At 48.4% G+C, this 16753-nt stretch overlaps 1 protein-coding gene across 1 annotated transcript in view; it reads left to right on the top strand.

The window, feature by feature from the left end:
• Positions 1 to 249: 249 nt before the first annotated feature.
• The window catches only part of WNK4 (WNK lysine deficient protein kinase 4), a 59856-nt gene continuing 43352 nt past the window's right edge, over positions 250 to 16753 (top strand). The window contains exon 1 of the mRNA XM_081883815.1: positions 250 to 816. Coding sequence (XP_081739941.1) covers positions 265 to 816 — 552 coding nt within the window. The 5' untranslated portion in view covers positions 250 to 264. The remainder of the gene's footprint in view (positions 817 to 16753) is intronic.

The raw sequence follows: 16753 nt of genomic DNA, 5'->3' as shown, positions 1-16753 counted from the left end.
TGGGCAGCTTAGGGAGGGGCGCCGTCGGGCGAGTGCGGGGAGCTGCCGGCTGTCTACCTTGGGAGAGGGGCGGCGGTGGGCGGAGGAAGGCGCCGGAGGGCGGGCGGAGGAGAGGCGGGGAGGCGGCGGCGGCAGGACGGTGCCTGGAGGGGGCGGTGCCGCGGCTCCCGTCTCCGGAGCGCACGTAGCGGCCGCAGGGCGCACGGGCTCAGTCGGCAGGCGCTCCTTCTCCGTCCCGGGTGCCTCGGCTCGCCTCGCCGTCCGATGCTCATGCTGCGGGCTCCCGATCCCGGCTCGGGCGCCGGAGCGCTCGTGGCCCAGCCCGACGGGGCGGCGGACCCGGCCGGCTGCGGCGTGGACGACGAGGCTCTCCAAGCCGCGCGCCTTCGCGGCCGCAGGCTGTCCGGCCGCCGCGGCTCCAACTACAAGATCAGCCGCCGCAGCTCGGCCGAGCTGGCGGCGCTCAGGGGCTTCGACGGCGCCGAAGTGCCCCGACGGGAGCTGCAGGCGGCGGCGGCGGGAGCTCCGGCTGGGGCGCCGCCGCTGCTGCCGCCGCCGCCTCCCTCCTGCGCTCCTACCGCGCCGGGATCCGCGGGCAGCGAGAGCCCCCGCGAGGCCGCGCCGTCGCAGCCGCCCACCGAGCGCGATCACTGGGAGCAGGAGGAGAACGAAGAGGCCGAGACGCGCGCCGTGGCCACGTCCCCCGACGGGCGCTTCCTCAAGTTCGACATCGAGATCGGACGCGGCTCCTTCAAGACCGTCTACAAGGGGCTGGACACCGAGACCACCGTCGAGGTCGCCTGGTGTGAGCTGCAGGTTGGTCAGCAACCGGTGGGAAGGAGGGGGGGTCCCGTTTTGCTGGGGGTCCCGCTTTGGTTTCAGCCTTTACCTTCGAGGCTCAGCCTCTGGGATTTGCTGGCAGCTCTGAGCAGGGGAAGAGACGCGAAGGAAGAAGAGTGCCTCTGAGCGCGTGCAGAGTGAATTCCCGCCAGCTGCAGTTAGGGTTTTGCTTTTGTTTTTGAAATTTTTTTTTATTGGTTTTCACAACATTATAAGACAAGCAAGCATAAATCATAGCCTTATTGAAAATAACACTTGTTAACATTGTTAAGGGACTTCCTCGCTTCCCCTTGGTTGAATTTCATTGCCTGTCCTTTTAATGGTTTTCCAAATCACAGTTCTTATAAAATTTAACTTAAACATTAACATCCTTAGGGTTTTGAAGGGCTTTGAGGCTCAGGGAGTGTCCGAGACGCAGCCCCTCTCTTTTGGGGAGCTCAAGTGTGAGGTAAAGGGTAAAGGTACCCCTGACCATTAGGTCCATTCGTGACCGACTCTGGGGTTGTGGCGCTCATCTCGCTTTATTGGCCGAGGGAGCCGGCATACAGCTTCTGGGTCATGTGGCTAGCATGACTAAACCGCTTCTGGCGAACCAGAGCAGCGCACGGAAACGCCGTTTACCTTCCTACTGGAGCGGTACCTTTTTATCTACTTGCACTTTGATGTGCTTTCGAACTGCTAGGTTGGCAGGAGCAGGGACCGAACAACGGGAGCTCACCCCGTTGCGGGGATTCAAACCGCTGACCTTCTGATCGGCAGGTCCTAGGCTCTGCGGTTTAACCCACAGCAGCACCCGCGTCCCTAGCTCAGGTGTAGGGAGAGAAAATAGCGGTGCCACAAGAGCACAACCTCTGGGAACCGCAGTTTACCCTTCTCTGAGCTACAGTTCCCAGCACCCTTAACAAATGGCAGTCCCCAGGATACTTTGGGGGAAAGAATGTGCTTTCAATGTGCAGTGTGAATGTGAAAGGTGTTGAATGTCAGGGTGTCTGAAGCTCTGAGACCCCTTGACCGGTGACTTAAATTTTTCTCACTTAAATCTTCCTCGTTTTCTTAATGTCAGCTGGCACAGCTCTGTTTAGAACTTGCTCTATTGTTCCACCATTGTTTTCTTTCTTTATGCCCCTTCTCTGGAGTCTGGTACTTGTGGTTCGTCGATTTATATGGGCTTAGTTCATTCCCGTGATTTCAGAGCAGAAAATTCTGCACAATGATGGAAAAAGAGCTCTAGCTGTTAGGTGTGAAAGTCGCCAAAGTGAATCACAGCTTTGGTTGTTCATTCATTCCAGGAAACAGAATGCCAAGCTTGGGTCGAAATTTTATATATAAATATATATACATAGAAAATGGCAGGCACTGCATCCAGTAAGCGTATTTCTAAAAAGAGGAGTTCAATAAATTGGAAATTGGGGGGGTGAATGGTTGTAGGGAGAACCCTGTTAGAGACTTACATACTCTGTGGGACCAAGGTGAGAATTTCTGGCATCTTCTCATCTTGGTGGGGGGGGGGGGAGAACCAGTGGAGCTCAGGTCCAGATGAGGTGATGGAGAGGAACAGGAGCACCCTGCCCCCTTGAAGAAAATCTGCCTGCTTGTCTGGTTATGAAAAAGGAGGGCAGGCGATATCGCAAAATAATAACATGTCTTCTGCACAGCAAATTGTTGTATGGGCTTCTGTTATGCATCTCAGAGGGGAATTGCAGGTTTTTTTTTCTGGCTGCGGGGTACAGATGCTATTGCTGGGTCACAGACCCATGGGATGTAGCTGTCTGCCTGCTTTCGTTCTCTTCGCTGCTATTCTGGAAGACGAGAAGCCAACTTTGCCCTCTCCCTCCAGATGTGGTGGAGGGGTGTTGTCAAAGCCAAAGGGTCCAATATTTAGTTCTTGCCTTCTCTTCCTCCAGAGGTGTAGTTCTCAAATCTACATGATCATTGGAAATGTACTCTGCATATGCTCAGAGGCACACCTGCATTGTCACATTTTTTTCAGAGCTGAGCCCAGGTTTGGACTCTGGCTTTAGAGCTGAGGCCGGATGCAAGGCGATCCCTCTTTGAGATTAAAGTTGTTGCCGTTCCGTAATGATTTTGAGTGAGGGTGTTTCGTTGGCACAGCTTTCTTTGCTCAAGGACTGGCATGGGGAGACGGCAGCAACCTGGGCTTTGCCACTGCATCAGGGCTGCAGGACTTGATGCTGGCATGGAGAGGAAGGGAAGGCAATGGAGCTGGCTGCCGCTTTTGTGCAAGCCGTGTTTGCCAGAGGGATTAATTTGGAAGAGTTCAATGTGACTTGCTTGGCACCGCAAAATCGATCGTGTGACATAAAGGTGTATGAGGCAGACAGAGTCTCCTGCGTCTCTCAGTACTTTGGGAAATTGTTTGTGTGTGTGTGTGTGTTAGTGTGTGTGTGTGTGTGTGTGTGTGTGGTTGGAACAGGCGTGAGGAAGGACAGAATTTTTTATTGTGTTTCCAAAAATGGAAAAATTACAAACCACCCCAGTTGGTTTTTTTTTAAGTGTACAGACTGTTACGAAAGCTTTTCTCTAAGGATAGGTAGCAAACGAGACCCAGTCAGAGCTAGAGAAATCCTAGGAAGTTGTCCAGGCACTAGAACTTTTTGCGTTGTGCCTAAGAAGTTGAAATATTTTTCTAATCCTAATTTGAAACTGCCTTCCGCTTGATTGAATTTTCTGGGAAATTCAAATGTCTATGTACCAACCTAAGTTATCTGAACAGAAGATTTTTAAAACTGTGCTCTGGCCAATATTAGTTCTACTCCCGAGTAGACCTTTTGAAATGAGAAGGCACCGGTGCTATTTTTCTAGAAAAAGAGGCGCCAGAGCTCACCATGAAAGCCTCCCTTGTTCTCTCCTTGTTCTCCTTGAGAGGTGGCCGGAACTGAGTTCCTGTGGGTTCTGGCTGAAAAAAAAATGCCCTGGAAGGCATAAATAACTTGGGAATGTTAAGTTCAACAGGTCCACTCTTGAGTAGAACAACCCTATATATTCAGAGTTGCTCAGCTGGTAGAGCAGAGGTCAGCAAACTTTTTCAGCAGGGGGCCAGTACACTGTCCCTCAGACCTTGTGGGGGGGCCGGACTATATTTGGGGGGGGACGAATTCCTATGCCCCACAAATAACACAGAGATGCATTCTAAATAAAAGCACACATTCTACTCATGTAAAAACACACTGATTCCCAGACCGTCCACAGGCTGGATTGAGAAGGCGATTGGGCCGGATCCGGCCCCCGGGCCTTAGTTTGCCTACCCATGTGGTACAGCATGAGACTTGAGTTATGGGTTTGAGTCCCTTGGGCAAAAGATTCCTGCATACTAGGGGGCTGGACTAGATGACTCTCATGGTCTCTTCCATCTTTGCACTTCTGTGATTCTGTCCTCAAGAGCCCAGTAGAACAGTCGCCCTCTACTGAACATTGTTTCCATCCCTCAGCCTTTCAGTGAGAACAAAGGTAAAGTTAAAGGGACCCCTGACCATTAGGTCTAGTCGTGGCCGACTCTAGGGTTGCGGCGCTCATCTCGCTTTACTGGCCGAGGGAGCAGGCATACTGCTTCTGGGTCATGTGGCCAGCATGACTAAGCTGCTTCTGGCGAACCAGAGCAGCGCACAGAAACGCCGTTTACCTTCCCTCCTGAGCGGTACCTATTTATCTACTTGCACTTTGACATGCTTTCGAACTGCTAGGTTGGCAGGAGCAGGGACCGAGCAATGGGAGCTCACCCCGTCGCGCCGACCTTCTGATCGGCAAGTCCTAGGCTCTGTGGTTTAACCCACAGCGCCACCCGCGTCCCAGTGAGAACAAAATGTTATTTAAAATGAAGGCTCTCTCTTGCATTTATTAAACCGTCTAATCAGTCCTGCAAAGATCAGGCTGATTAGCACAAATCAGGATGTAACATGCAGCCCTCTCAGCGATTCCCTATCCTCCCTCCTTGGTTCCCCATTCATATTCTCCCACCCTCCAAATTTTTACCTGTCCTATTCCTGCCTCCCCCCTTCAGCTCAGTATTCCCTCGTTCCTTCAGACCTCTGTCTCCGCCCATTCTTCTCCCAACTTCCTGCTCTTCATCCTGCTTCACCACTCTGGCCACCTTGCCCATTTCCTCTATACCATCTAGGACTCCTTCCCACTCCACCGCTCGCTGTTCAGTCTTTCTGCCTTCTTGGGACCACATCCCTGCTCTGGTCTCAGTGGCATAGCGTGGGGGGTGCAGGGGGGGCCAGCCGCACCAGGCGAAACATCTGGGGGGGGCGCTCGCACTCGCAGCTCTCTGCCCCTACTAAAATCCATGGGTTAGGGGGCGCAAATTACTTGCCTTACCCCGGGTGCTGACAACCCACGCTACACCACTGTCTGGTCTTGCGAAAGGCATAGGGTCTCCTGTTTCCAGGTTCTGCGTGAGGTTTCTCCCAGCCAAAATTACTTTCCCCCTTCCCTCACAGAAGCAGCAGTACAGTGGTACCTCGGGTTACATACACTTCAGGTTACAGACTCTGCTAACCCAGAAATAGTGCTTCAGGTTAAGAACTTTGTTTCAGGATGAGAACAGAAATCGTGCTCCGGTGGCGCAGCAGCAGCAGCAGGAGGCCCCATTAGCTAAAGTGGTGCTTCAGGTTAAGAACAATTTCAGGTTAAGAACGGACCTCCGGAACGAATTAAGTACTTAACCCGAGGTACCACTGTATCTGCTTGCAGTGCTTCTGCTGACATCCTTCTCTGAAGCAGGTAGAATGTTATTTAATCTTTTTATCTGACCTCCCATTATTTCTTCACAATGTAACCACTCATATCCCTTATTTAATATTTACTTTAATAGTGGCTGAATTTCTGAGTGCTGTCCATGTAGAAAGACTGGGCCATTATAAAGAGATTTAAAGGTAAAGGGACCCCTGACCATTAGGTCCAGTCGTGGGCGACTCTGGGGTTGCGGCGCTCATCTTGCTTTATTGGCCGAGGGAGCCGGCATACAGCTTCCGGGTCATGTGGCCAGCATGACTAAGCCGCTTCTGGCGAACCAGAGCAGCGCACGGAAACGCCGTTTACCTTCCCGACGGAGCGGTACCTATTTATCTACTTGCACTTTGACGTGCTTTTGAACTGCTAGGTTGGCAGGAGCAGGGACCGAGCAACAGGAGCTCCCCCTTTCGCGGGGATTCAAACCGCCGACCTTCTGATCCACAAGTCCTAGGCTCTGTGGTTGACCCACAGTGCCACCTGCATCCCATAAAGAGATTTAGTGGTTCTTAATTGATCGGTGATGTGGTAGTGTTGTATTATTTATGCAAATTGATTTTCTCTTGAGTTAAAGATCTGATTGGGACAAACCCTGCTATGCTGAGCTCTTATTTTGCACAATTTGTATATGGTGTCTGTTTGATAATGTGTGGTTTGCTGTACCTAATACATAATGCTGTGCTTAATAAAGGATATTTGATTAGAATGTTTGTGAACATTCCATTCCAAACCAGTCTCCCAGTAAGCCAATGTGGGAAGAAGGAGGTGGGCAGCGAGCTTGGAGGTTGACAAGTGCCACATTTTAGCCTATAAAATATACAAATATGAAGGAGTTGGTTGCGTCTTACGCATGTCTTCGTTTGCTTAAGGTCATTACGAAAGGCCAAACGTTATGTGTCATTGGTGCATTGAGTTAAAATAAAGGAAGGACACTGGGGCTGGCATTTTGGAAATTTATTAATGTTTAAGTTTCGCTCTTCTCGTTCCAAGACTGACTAGGGCTCGTTGCAGTTCACCGGGCCCTGACTACACTGATACGGTTCACGTGTATGTGGTAGGAGAAGATGAACGTTTCTTTTCTACAGACGTTTGCATTTTGCAGCCAAAAAACGGGGAAAGAAGCAGAACTTTTCTCTGCACTGTGGCAAGTTTCAGAGGTGTGGCTAGTTTGATTTATTACAAGTGCGCGCACACACGAACTTGCACGCTCAACTTGCGGCACCTTGAAAGGCAAACAGGTTTATTGTGGCGTGCGCTTTCAGAGCCGTGCGCTAGATTGAGTGCTGGATAAATTCAATCAAACTTTCCTTGTGAATCCTCGTTCAGCCATTCCGTGTGGTCTCCCTTTGAAGAACGGCGACTTTCAGGTCAGCAAGCAGAGCGCTCTGGAAGACCGGCTTCTGAATTTGATCGTTTTTTGTTGATGTCCATTGATTGTTTTGCGAGGAAAAGATCAACTTCCAGTGTTCAGCGTGCCAGCCTCTTGAGAGGGGCAGTTCCATAGTTCGTGTTGCATGAAGAAGGACTTTCTGAATATTCCAATGAATTCTATACTTATGGTAAAGGTAAAGGGACCCCTGACCATGAGATCCAGTTGTGACCGACTCTGGGGTTGCGGCGCTCATCTCGCTTTATTGGCTGAGGGAGCCAGTGTACAGCTTCCGGGTCACGTGGCCAGCATGACTAAGCCACTTCTGGCGAACCAGAGCAGCACATGGAAATGCTGTTTACCTTCCCGCCAGAGCGGTACCTATTTATCTACTTGCACTTTGACGTGCTTTCAAACTGCTAGGTTGGCAAGAGCAGGGACCGAACAACGGGAGCTCACCCCATCGCAGGGATTTGAACTGCCGACCTTCTGATCGGCAAGTCCTAGGCTCTGTGGTTTAACTCACAGTGCAACCCGCGTCCCTTTCTAGACTTATGAGAGGAAGAAAAAAGTTTTCTATCCTGTTTCACCGTGGCATGTTGAAGCTTTTCCTCGGCTGGCAGGGGTGTTCTCCACCCGCCTGGTGATGTTGGTTGCCCTTTCCCAAACCTGCAATCTCCTTTTTGAGTTGAGGCGACCAGAACCATACATAGTATTCCGAATGCAGTCGCACCATAGATTTTTATAACAGCGTTATAATATCCACAGTTTTATTTTCAGCTCTTTTCCTCATGGTTCCCAACATGGAATTCACTTCTTGCCAGTTCAGACTCCATTAGTATATTTGTGAAATGAAGATATTTAATATTAAGAAGCTTGTTTTACTGAATTTTACTGCTCATCCGCCCAGGTTGGAAATGTCTCTTTGAAGGTCCCTTTTTGTTTTATCCACAATTTCGTATCGCCAGCAGACTTGGCTGCCTCACTGCTCACCCCGAACTCTAGATCATGTGTGAACAAGTTTAAAAGAACAGGTTCCCAATACTGATCCTTCGAGGATTCTACTTTCGGCATTCTTCCGTCTGGAGAGCTGCCAATTATTCCTGCCCCGTATCTCTTACTGCCGCTCCGACGCCGACCTGAAAGGCACTGTTTTCCAGTGGGTGGGGGACTTCAAAGGCTGAAATAGATGAACTGGAATTTACCAGTAAATTTGATTTTATTTACTTAGGACTCAATCAGGTCCAAGGTTTTCTGTCCCGCTACAGCATTAAGTAAGCACAGTAAAGCTAGGAAGATTGTGTTATCACCAAGTACTGTCACTTTGAGTTGTCACTGCACTTAACTTGTACACAGACTGTGCACCTGGCAATTTCTTCATTTTGTATAAGCGTGCACAGACACACCCAACTGAAGATGACACTTGAAGGTGCCCTAGGACTCTGTTGTTGTTTTTCTTTATTGTCACCGCAATATCAGGTCACCCCGCACTGGCCACAGTGATCCATGCGATGGTCACCTCCAGGCTTGACTACTGTAATACGCTCTACACGGGGCTGCCCTTGAAGCTGTCCCAGAAACTCCAGCGGGTGCAGAATGCCACAGCGAGTTTCCTCACAGGGTCTCTGCCACGGGAGCATATTCACCCAGTGCTTTTCCAGCTGCACTGGCTCCCGGTGGAGTACAGGGTCGGATTTAAGGTGCTGGTTTTGACCTTTAAAGCCCTTCACAGCCTAGGACCCTCGTACCTATGGGACCGCCTCTCCTGGTATGCTCCACGGAGAGCCCCAAGGTCCATAAATAGCAACACCCTAGAGGTCCCGGGCCCTAAGGAAGTTAGATTAGCCTCAACCAGAGCCAGGGCCTTTTCAACGCTGGCCCCAGCCTGGTGGAACGCTCTGCCTCATGAGACCAGGGCCCTGCAGGATCTGATTTCTTTCTGCAGGGCCTGTAAGACAGAGTTGTTCCGCCTGGCCTTTGGCTTGGAGCCAATTTCGTTCCCTCCCTCTCTTTTATTTGCCTTTCTCCTCCTGCGATGAGAGTACATTTTAATATTTAATGTTTCAATATTTTAAAGTTGTATTTTAATTTTGTTTTTAAGTTGTGTTCATTCAACTTGTTTTTATTATTGCTTCTTAGCTGCCCTGAGCCCGGCCTTGGCTGGGGAGGGAGGGGTATAAATAAAAATTATTATTATTAATGTCTCTGGGAACCTCCTAGTCCTCTAGCAGTCCAAATAAAGATGATACTTGGGGATTCTTAAGTCACCGGTGGCTGCTTAGACACGTTTCCTTCATCCTATCTGCTGTGGCTTCTTGGCCATGTCAGAAAAACCAAGAAAAAGTCACCCTCTATTCTTTTTGTCCTACTGACCCACAGGTCTGGCCACCTATCTTTGGCCTTTGCTCTCTGTTTATCCCCAAATTGCACAAAATAAGGTGCTGAGGCTACCTCTGGACTCATACATGTTGGGAAGTTTAACTCCTGAATAATCAGAATAATCCAAACAGGTGAAGGCAGCAGTCTTCAAAATTGTTGTTGTTGTTTAGTCGTTTAGTCGTGTCCGACTCTTCGTGACCCCATGGACCAGAGAAGGCCAGGCACCTCTGTCCTCTACTGCCTCCCGCAGTTTGGTCAAACTCATGCTGGTAACCTCGAAAACACTATCCAACCATCTCGTCCTCTGCCGTCCCCTTCTCCTTGTGCCCTCCATCTTTCCCAACATCAGGGTCTTTTCCAGGGAGTCTTCTCTTCTCATGAGGTGGCCAAAGTCTTGGAGCCTCAGCTTCAGGATCTGTCCTTCCAGTGAGCACTCAGGGCTGATTTCCTTCAGAATGGAGAGGTTTGATCTTCTTGCAGTCCATGGGACTCTCAAGAGTCTCATCTTCGAAATTAGCCAGGCGCATTCAACCACTTGTGACCAAGTGAAGATGACTGGGCACCAGGACGGTGCCTGACATCTCCACCATCTGGGGATCATTGGATCGGGGCTGTTTTCTCACACTTAACACCCCACCCTATAGAATTCTATCAGCTATATTTTATCTATACAATCAGGATGAATTTTGGGAACCAAAATGCGTTTTCTGTGCTGCCTGAGCAGGAACAGTCACCACTAAGGAAAAGAGGTCAGAATAGGCATATATATATGTTGGCTGCCCCTGGATCAAGTGACTTTTCTTCTTTCAGTTCTCAAAGCTCTTAACCTGGCTCAAGTTAGTCCTCTGAACTAGCCAGACATTTAACTGAGAATCAATCACAGTCAGTCCATCGTTTGAAAAATAAGGCCTCTGAGCCGTTTGGCTCCAAAACGGCAACTAGACATTCTGTTTTGGGACTACAGTTCCCATCATCCCTGACCACTGGTCCGGTTAGCTAGGGATGATGGGAGTTGTAGTCCCAAAACAGCTGGAGGGCCACGTTTGGCCATGCCTGGTTTAAAGAGTCTTTCTGCACCTGGCTTATATATCTAACACAGGAAGGAAGGCTACTTAAGGTCACTTTGAGGGGTGCTAGGAGGAGACTCTTGAGAGTCCCATGGACTGCAAGAAGATCAAACCTCTCCATACTGAAGGAAATCAACCCTGAGTGCTTACGGGAAGGACAGATTGTGAAGCTGAGGCTCCAGTACTTTGGCCACCTCATGAGAAGAGAAGACTCCCTGGAGAAGACCCTGATGTTGGGAAAGATGGAGGGCCCAAGGAGAAGGGGGCGACAGAGGATGAGATGGTTGGACAGTGTTCTCGAAGCTACTAACATGAGTTTGACCAAACTGCGGGAGGCAGTGGAGGACAGAGGTGCCTGGCGTTCTCTGGTCCATGGGGTCACGACGAGTCGGACACGACTAAACGACTAAACAACAACAAGCTTTGGATAGTTTTTTTAAAAAAATGTTGAGGTTTACTGTTGTAATATGGCTTCTCAGTGCAGGCACCGAATACATTTGGAATTATAACCAAAAGCCTCTGTAGACAAACGGTACTAGGTGTACTAAATTGACACAGTGGTCATTCCCACCAAGTATTTTACATTGGTTAACAAGTTAAAAGCATCATTCTCGACCTGAGAAATAACCTGTTGTTCCCCTCAAAAATGCAACAGCAAAAAGCTTTTGCCAGACTCTTGTTTTGAACAGATGGATCAAAGGTTCAAGTGGGGAGATCTGGGGCCATCCCAGTCCAATGTATCTGTGGGGGAGCAGATTTAGTGAGTAGGGTTGCCCCACTATGTTCTTGAATGCCAGCTTTATTCTGATTTTAGAGAACTCTTTCCAAAGAGCAGTTCAGTATGAGAGAATGACAGAAAAATTAGGCTTTCTGTTACAAGGAACTAATCACCCTGTGGCTTTTGCTGTGTGGGCTTCCAGTTCTGGGAAAATATATTTGGAATCCATTTCAATTCACTGCTAGAGAGATGCAGCAGTTTCCCCTATCTGGTTTGTTTTTAACAAAAACTAGGAGTGGTACCTTGGTTTATGAACTTAATCCGTTCTGGAAGCCCATTCTTAAACCAAAACCGTTCTTAAACCAAGGCACACTTTCCCTAATGCGGCCTCCCACCAACGGTGCCCTTCCACCGTTCGGATTCCATTCTTAGACCGAGGTAAAGTTCTCAAACCAAGACACTATTCCCAGTTTTGCAGAGATTGTAAACCAAATTGTTCTTAAACTGGACTGTTCTTAAACCAAGGTACCACTGTACTACAAAACTCTGCCCGTGTATGATTCCTGCATCTTGTCGGAAACTTGTGCCTTAAATGGACACCTTTCATGCGGTTGTTTGTTTCGTCTTAGAATCATAGAATTGTAGAGTTGGAAGGGACCAACTAATTCAACCCCCCCCCCCCCGTGTAAGGCAGAAATATTTTTACCCAATGTGGGCTCGAGCCTACAATCCTGAGATTAAGAGTCTGACACTCTGCCAGCTTAAAAGGTAAAGGGTAAAGGGACCCCTGACCGTTAGGTCCAGTCGTGGCCGACTCTGGGGTTGCGGCGCTCATCTCACTTTACTGGCCGAGGGAGCCAGCGTACAGCTTACGGGTCATGTGGCCAGCATGACTAAACCACTTCTGGCAAACCAGAACAGCGCACGGAAATGCCGTTTACCTTCCCGCCGGAGCGTTACCTATTTATCTACTTGCACTTTGACGTGCTTTCGAACTGCTAGGTTGGCAGGAGCAGGGACCGAGCAAGAGGAGCTCACCCCTTCGCGGGGATTCGAACCGCCGACCTTCTGATCGGCAAGTCCTAGGCTCTGCCAGATTAGCTTCAGGCTAATTCAGCCAATTCTTTTCTGCTTTTGAATACGAGTTTTGCAGCCTGGCTTTGGGGTCGTACGGCCCTGAATCTTCCTGGTGGGTGTGACTTACTGCTGTGCAAAGTGCACCTCAGCGCCCCTGAGGCATGTGGTCTCAGCAGGGTCCCAAGTCCTTATTTGGGACAAGTTGAGAGCTGGAACTGAACAGTCATGTGACAATTGCAGGTGGCTTGCCCTGTTTTCTGTGCTGATGGTCTGGGGCAGCTTGCTTTCTCTTTTTAGGGATGCGGGTGGCACTGTGGTCTAAACCACTGAGCCTCTTGGGCTTGCCGATCGGAAGGTTGGCGGTTTGAATCCCCAAGACAGGGTGAGCTCCCGTTGCTTGGTCCCAGCCCCTGCCAACCTAGCATTTTGAAAGCACGCCAGTGACAAACGTAGACAGCATTATCAAAAGCAGAGACATCACCTTGCCAACAAAGGTCTGTATAGTTAAAGCTATGGTTTTCCCAGTAGTGATGTATGGAAGTGAGAGCCGGACCATAAAGAAGGCTGATCGCCAAAGAATTGATGCTTTTGAATTATGGTGCTGGAAGAGACTCTGGAGAGTCCCATGGACTGCAAGAAGATCAAACCTCTCCATTCTGAAGGAAATCAGCCCTGAGTGCTCACTGGAAGGACAGATCCTGAAGCTGAGGCTCCATACTTTGGCCACCTCATGAGAAGAGAAGACTCCCTGGAAAAGACCCTGATGTTGGGAAAGATGGAGGGCACAAGGAGAAGGGGACGACAGAGGACGAGATGGTTGGACAGTGTTCTCGAAGCTACCAGCGTGAGTTTGACCAAACTGTGGGAGGCAGTGGAAGACAGGAGTGCCTGACATGCTCTGGTCCATGGGGTCACGAAGAGTCGGACACAACTAAACAACAAAAATGGCAGAAAAGTAAACGGCATTTCCATGCGCTCTGGTTTCCGTCACTGTGTCCCATTGCAGCAGGAGCGGTTTAGTCCTGCTGGCCGCATGACCTGGAAAGCTGTCTGTGGACAAACACTGGCTCCCTCGGCCTGAAAGCGAGATGAGCGCAACAACCCCACAGTCGCCTTTGACTGGACTTAACTGTCCAGGTGTCCTTCACCTTTTACCTTTCTCTCTTTTTGTTGCCCTAGGCCTGTTAGCCATCACTCTGGGGCAAAGTCTGGAGCACTGAGTGGAATACTACCAGTAAACTGCATCCCCGTGGGGCTGGTTCAGATTTCCTGCTCACCTGGCTCCATCCATTCCCAGAGAGGTAGTGCTTACCTCTGGGAGTGGATGGAAGTTTGGATGACAGCATAAATGGGCTTAGTAACAGTCAGTGTTTTATTTACATATTTATTTAAAAGCTAGGTGCTGGGGCTGAGCTCCTGCTAAACTCTGCACCCTATGGCCCGTGTTATAAATTTTCCAGGCACGTTTTGCTGCTGGCATGGGTCCACTTGTGACTGCAAAGAGATTTCTGAGTTGGCGGCCTCAGTTTAAAAATCTCTGCCTTAATACTATTTCTCCTCTGTGTGTGTGGGTTTCTCCTTCTTGCATACAAGTGAATTGTTGGAAGAGAAAGCTACACAACGTGGTTGAGATCATAGAATCGTAGAATTTTAGCTTTGAAAGGGACTCTGAGAGTCACCTAGTCCATTTGGCACCTAGCTTATAAACTGAGTTTCTAACACTGCCTGTGACTTTGAAACCCTTCCTTTGTCCTCTAATCTCAGACGTACAGTGAGAGGCTTTGGGGTAGATGGGAGGGGAGACACCACAATGCATATAATGGACAATTATGACTTCCAGTGACTTAAGGCTAAGCTCCATCCAGCCACTTGTTTGTTATTAGGCAATATAAGAATATTGCAAGTAAATGAAGATATACGGTAATCCTGCAGCAGCATGGCGTTTCTTCCTTCTCCAATGACGCTCTTCGATTTGCAGATGTTTTTCAGGAGGCCAACTAAAAATAAGGAACATTTATCAAGCTTTTCCAAGTCTCTCTCTCTCTCTCTCTCTCTTTTTTAAGCAGTCCTTGTGCAGGGGATAAGCCTCTTGCACAAACACAGGATTTACTGTCACTTGTCCGCCTTTTAAAAAATAGCTCTGTCCTATTTTCTCTCGCAGTGGATCATTATGTTGCCTTTTAAAACATCTGCGGCCAGCAAACCACAAACCTGAGCTACTGGGACCCAGCCTCCCCATCCGAAAAGTTATGCCCGGGTCTATTTCTGGTGTGCAGATGTAAATTTAAAGCATCGTTTTATGGCCTTCTTTTTTGGGGGGTGGGGTGGGGAACGAGGTAGAAAATACAGTCTGGAGCTGTCTAACCAATATTTGCTGAGGAAGACTATTTTCTGCATGTATTAATGGAGCCAGCGGACATTGGGTGCACCTCTGAGGGTCTCTAGAGAAAGGGGAACAGATTCGAGGCTCAGCGCTGGGGACCCAGCATCCGGAGGGCTGAACAAATATTTCAAATGCATAGATGCAATCCTTCCAGGTACCACTCCCTTCTCAGAAGGCCTGGAATTATTTCCAGGCACCTGCGTAAGGTGGGCAGGTCTTTTTAGGCCTCAATGACGGGTGCTGTGGTGAGATGACAACGTCAGAGGGCGATTTGTCACCTGGCCCTGCAGCATAATTTCACCTAATTAATTTCATAATTATTTTACAGCATAATTAATTTCATAATTATTTTACAGCATAATTAATTTCATAATTATTTTACAGCATAATTAATCTCATAATTATTTTACAGCAGTGCTTTTCAAAGGGTGTGGCAGGAGAGTTTGGCAAACGCGACTGTGAGATTCGAGGGCAATCAATATTCTATTAAGGGAATTATTTGGGTTCATATGTATTTTGTTTTATTATTTCTGGGTGTCCCACAATTATATTATAAAGTAGCTGCATTCTGTGTTATAAATCAAGCACTGCCGGGAGTGGTTTCTTTTTTTTGCTTTCCAATGTGTTTCTTAGCAATTAAAAAAATATTGGTGTGGCACGAACCAATTTTTGTTCTGGAAGTGTGTCCCAGAGGGAAAAGTTAGACAGCCGCTGAGTTATAGGCTCTGTACCTCAGAGGCTTGGAATGGATAACAATGCTTTAATTTAAAATAAGACAGAAATAAATGCCACACTCTTCTTATATGATACTTCTCCCCCCGCTACTTGAGCTCAGTCGCCAAATAGCTGCCCCGGTTGTGGGTGGCGTCCCAGGAAATGGGAATTGCTGGCAAGGGACTCTGTGTCTTAGTTTCAGGGCTGATATCGCTTCCACCGCCAGGCTCCTGATCTCTGCAGATGGCGTGCAAGCAGTGGGGTTAAAACTAAACTAAAACTAAAACTAAAAGAAGTTCCAGGCCTCAAGTTTGCTTTGAAGTTGGATCTTGGGGTCTGAAGACTCCCCTCTCCCCAATGAGTGTTTCCATGGGCTGGAAAGGGAGAGGCTGTAGGGCTCTTTCATATCTTTAAAAAATTAAATACAACACATAAAAAGGGGTTTGAAAAAGAAAGAAGGAAGGAAGGAAAACACAAAAGGTATATCTGAAGGTGTATCTGAAGAAGTGTGCATGCACACGAAAGCTCATACCAAGAACTAACTTAGTTGGTCTTTAAGGTGCTACTGGAAGAAAAAAAAATTGTTTTGACTATGGCAGACCAACACGGCTACCTATCTGTAACTGGAACAAAAGGTATATATCACGAAAACAATTGTTAACAGTTAACATTATGTCCAAAAGACTGATAACTGCTGCATTAGAAAGATAAATGTAAATGATTAAGAAATTGCATTAGAAGGCTTTCTGTAAAAGCGTTTGATCTATAACGCAGTAGAAAAAGGGTTTGAACAAAAGCCCTGTGGAGATGAGGGTGGGAAGTCAATTTGTGGAGCTATTCAATCAAATGGCAAAATTTTAGAAACGGAATTAAAAAATTATAGTACGAAAACAAAGAAAGATAAATTTACGGCTCCGTTTAGCCAATGGATCGAAGACCTCACTACGCTTGCCCACCTGCGAGTGGATTGCTCATAGGTATAGACTTTGCGTGGACAAGTGAAATGGAATTTGGAACTGGTTTATGGAAAAAGCAGTAGGTTGTAAGTTGCAGGTGTTCACTGGGCTCAAACCTAACCCACGAGTGAATCCCAGTTAATCCCAGTTATCTCCTTCTGAGTCTTTTTCATCCTTGTGAAAACTGCCGCGGCCTGCAAGAACCCAGCTAGGGGCAGAATGTGTGTGTGTGTGCCTTGGGGTGTCATTGAAGGAAGGCGTCTTTCTAGGCTGGGCATTCTCCCTCTTGGCTAATCCTGATTTTATCTTGCTCTCTCCCTTCCTCTTAGAGCTTCGTCTATATCACATTACCCAGGGTTGCGGCAAAGGCCTTGGAACAGCGTCAGCCAAGTGTCATTTCTCTGGGCAGCTGTTGTTTGCACCCAGTGCCCTAGCTGGACAGGGGGGCTCTGGGTTAATATATAGGGGCAGGCTGTGGTCCTTAGCTCTAGAGAGGAG

Source organism: Podarcis melisellensis (genome assembly GCF_964234715.1).
Source record: "Podarcis melisellensis genome assembly, chromosome: 13".
Lineage (NCBI taxonomy): Eukaryota > Metazoa > Chordata > Lepidosauria > Squamata > Lacertidae > Podarcis > Podarcis melisellensis.
The sequence above is the reverse complement of the archived record's forward strand: the minus strand, read 5'-3'. Positions and strand labels throughout refer to the sequence as shown.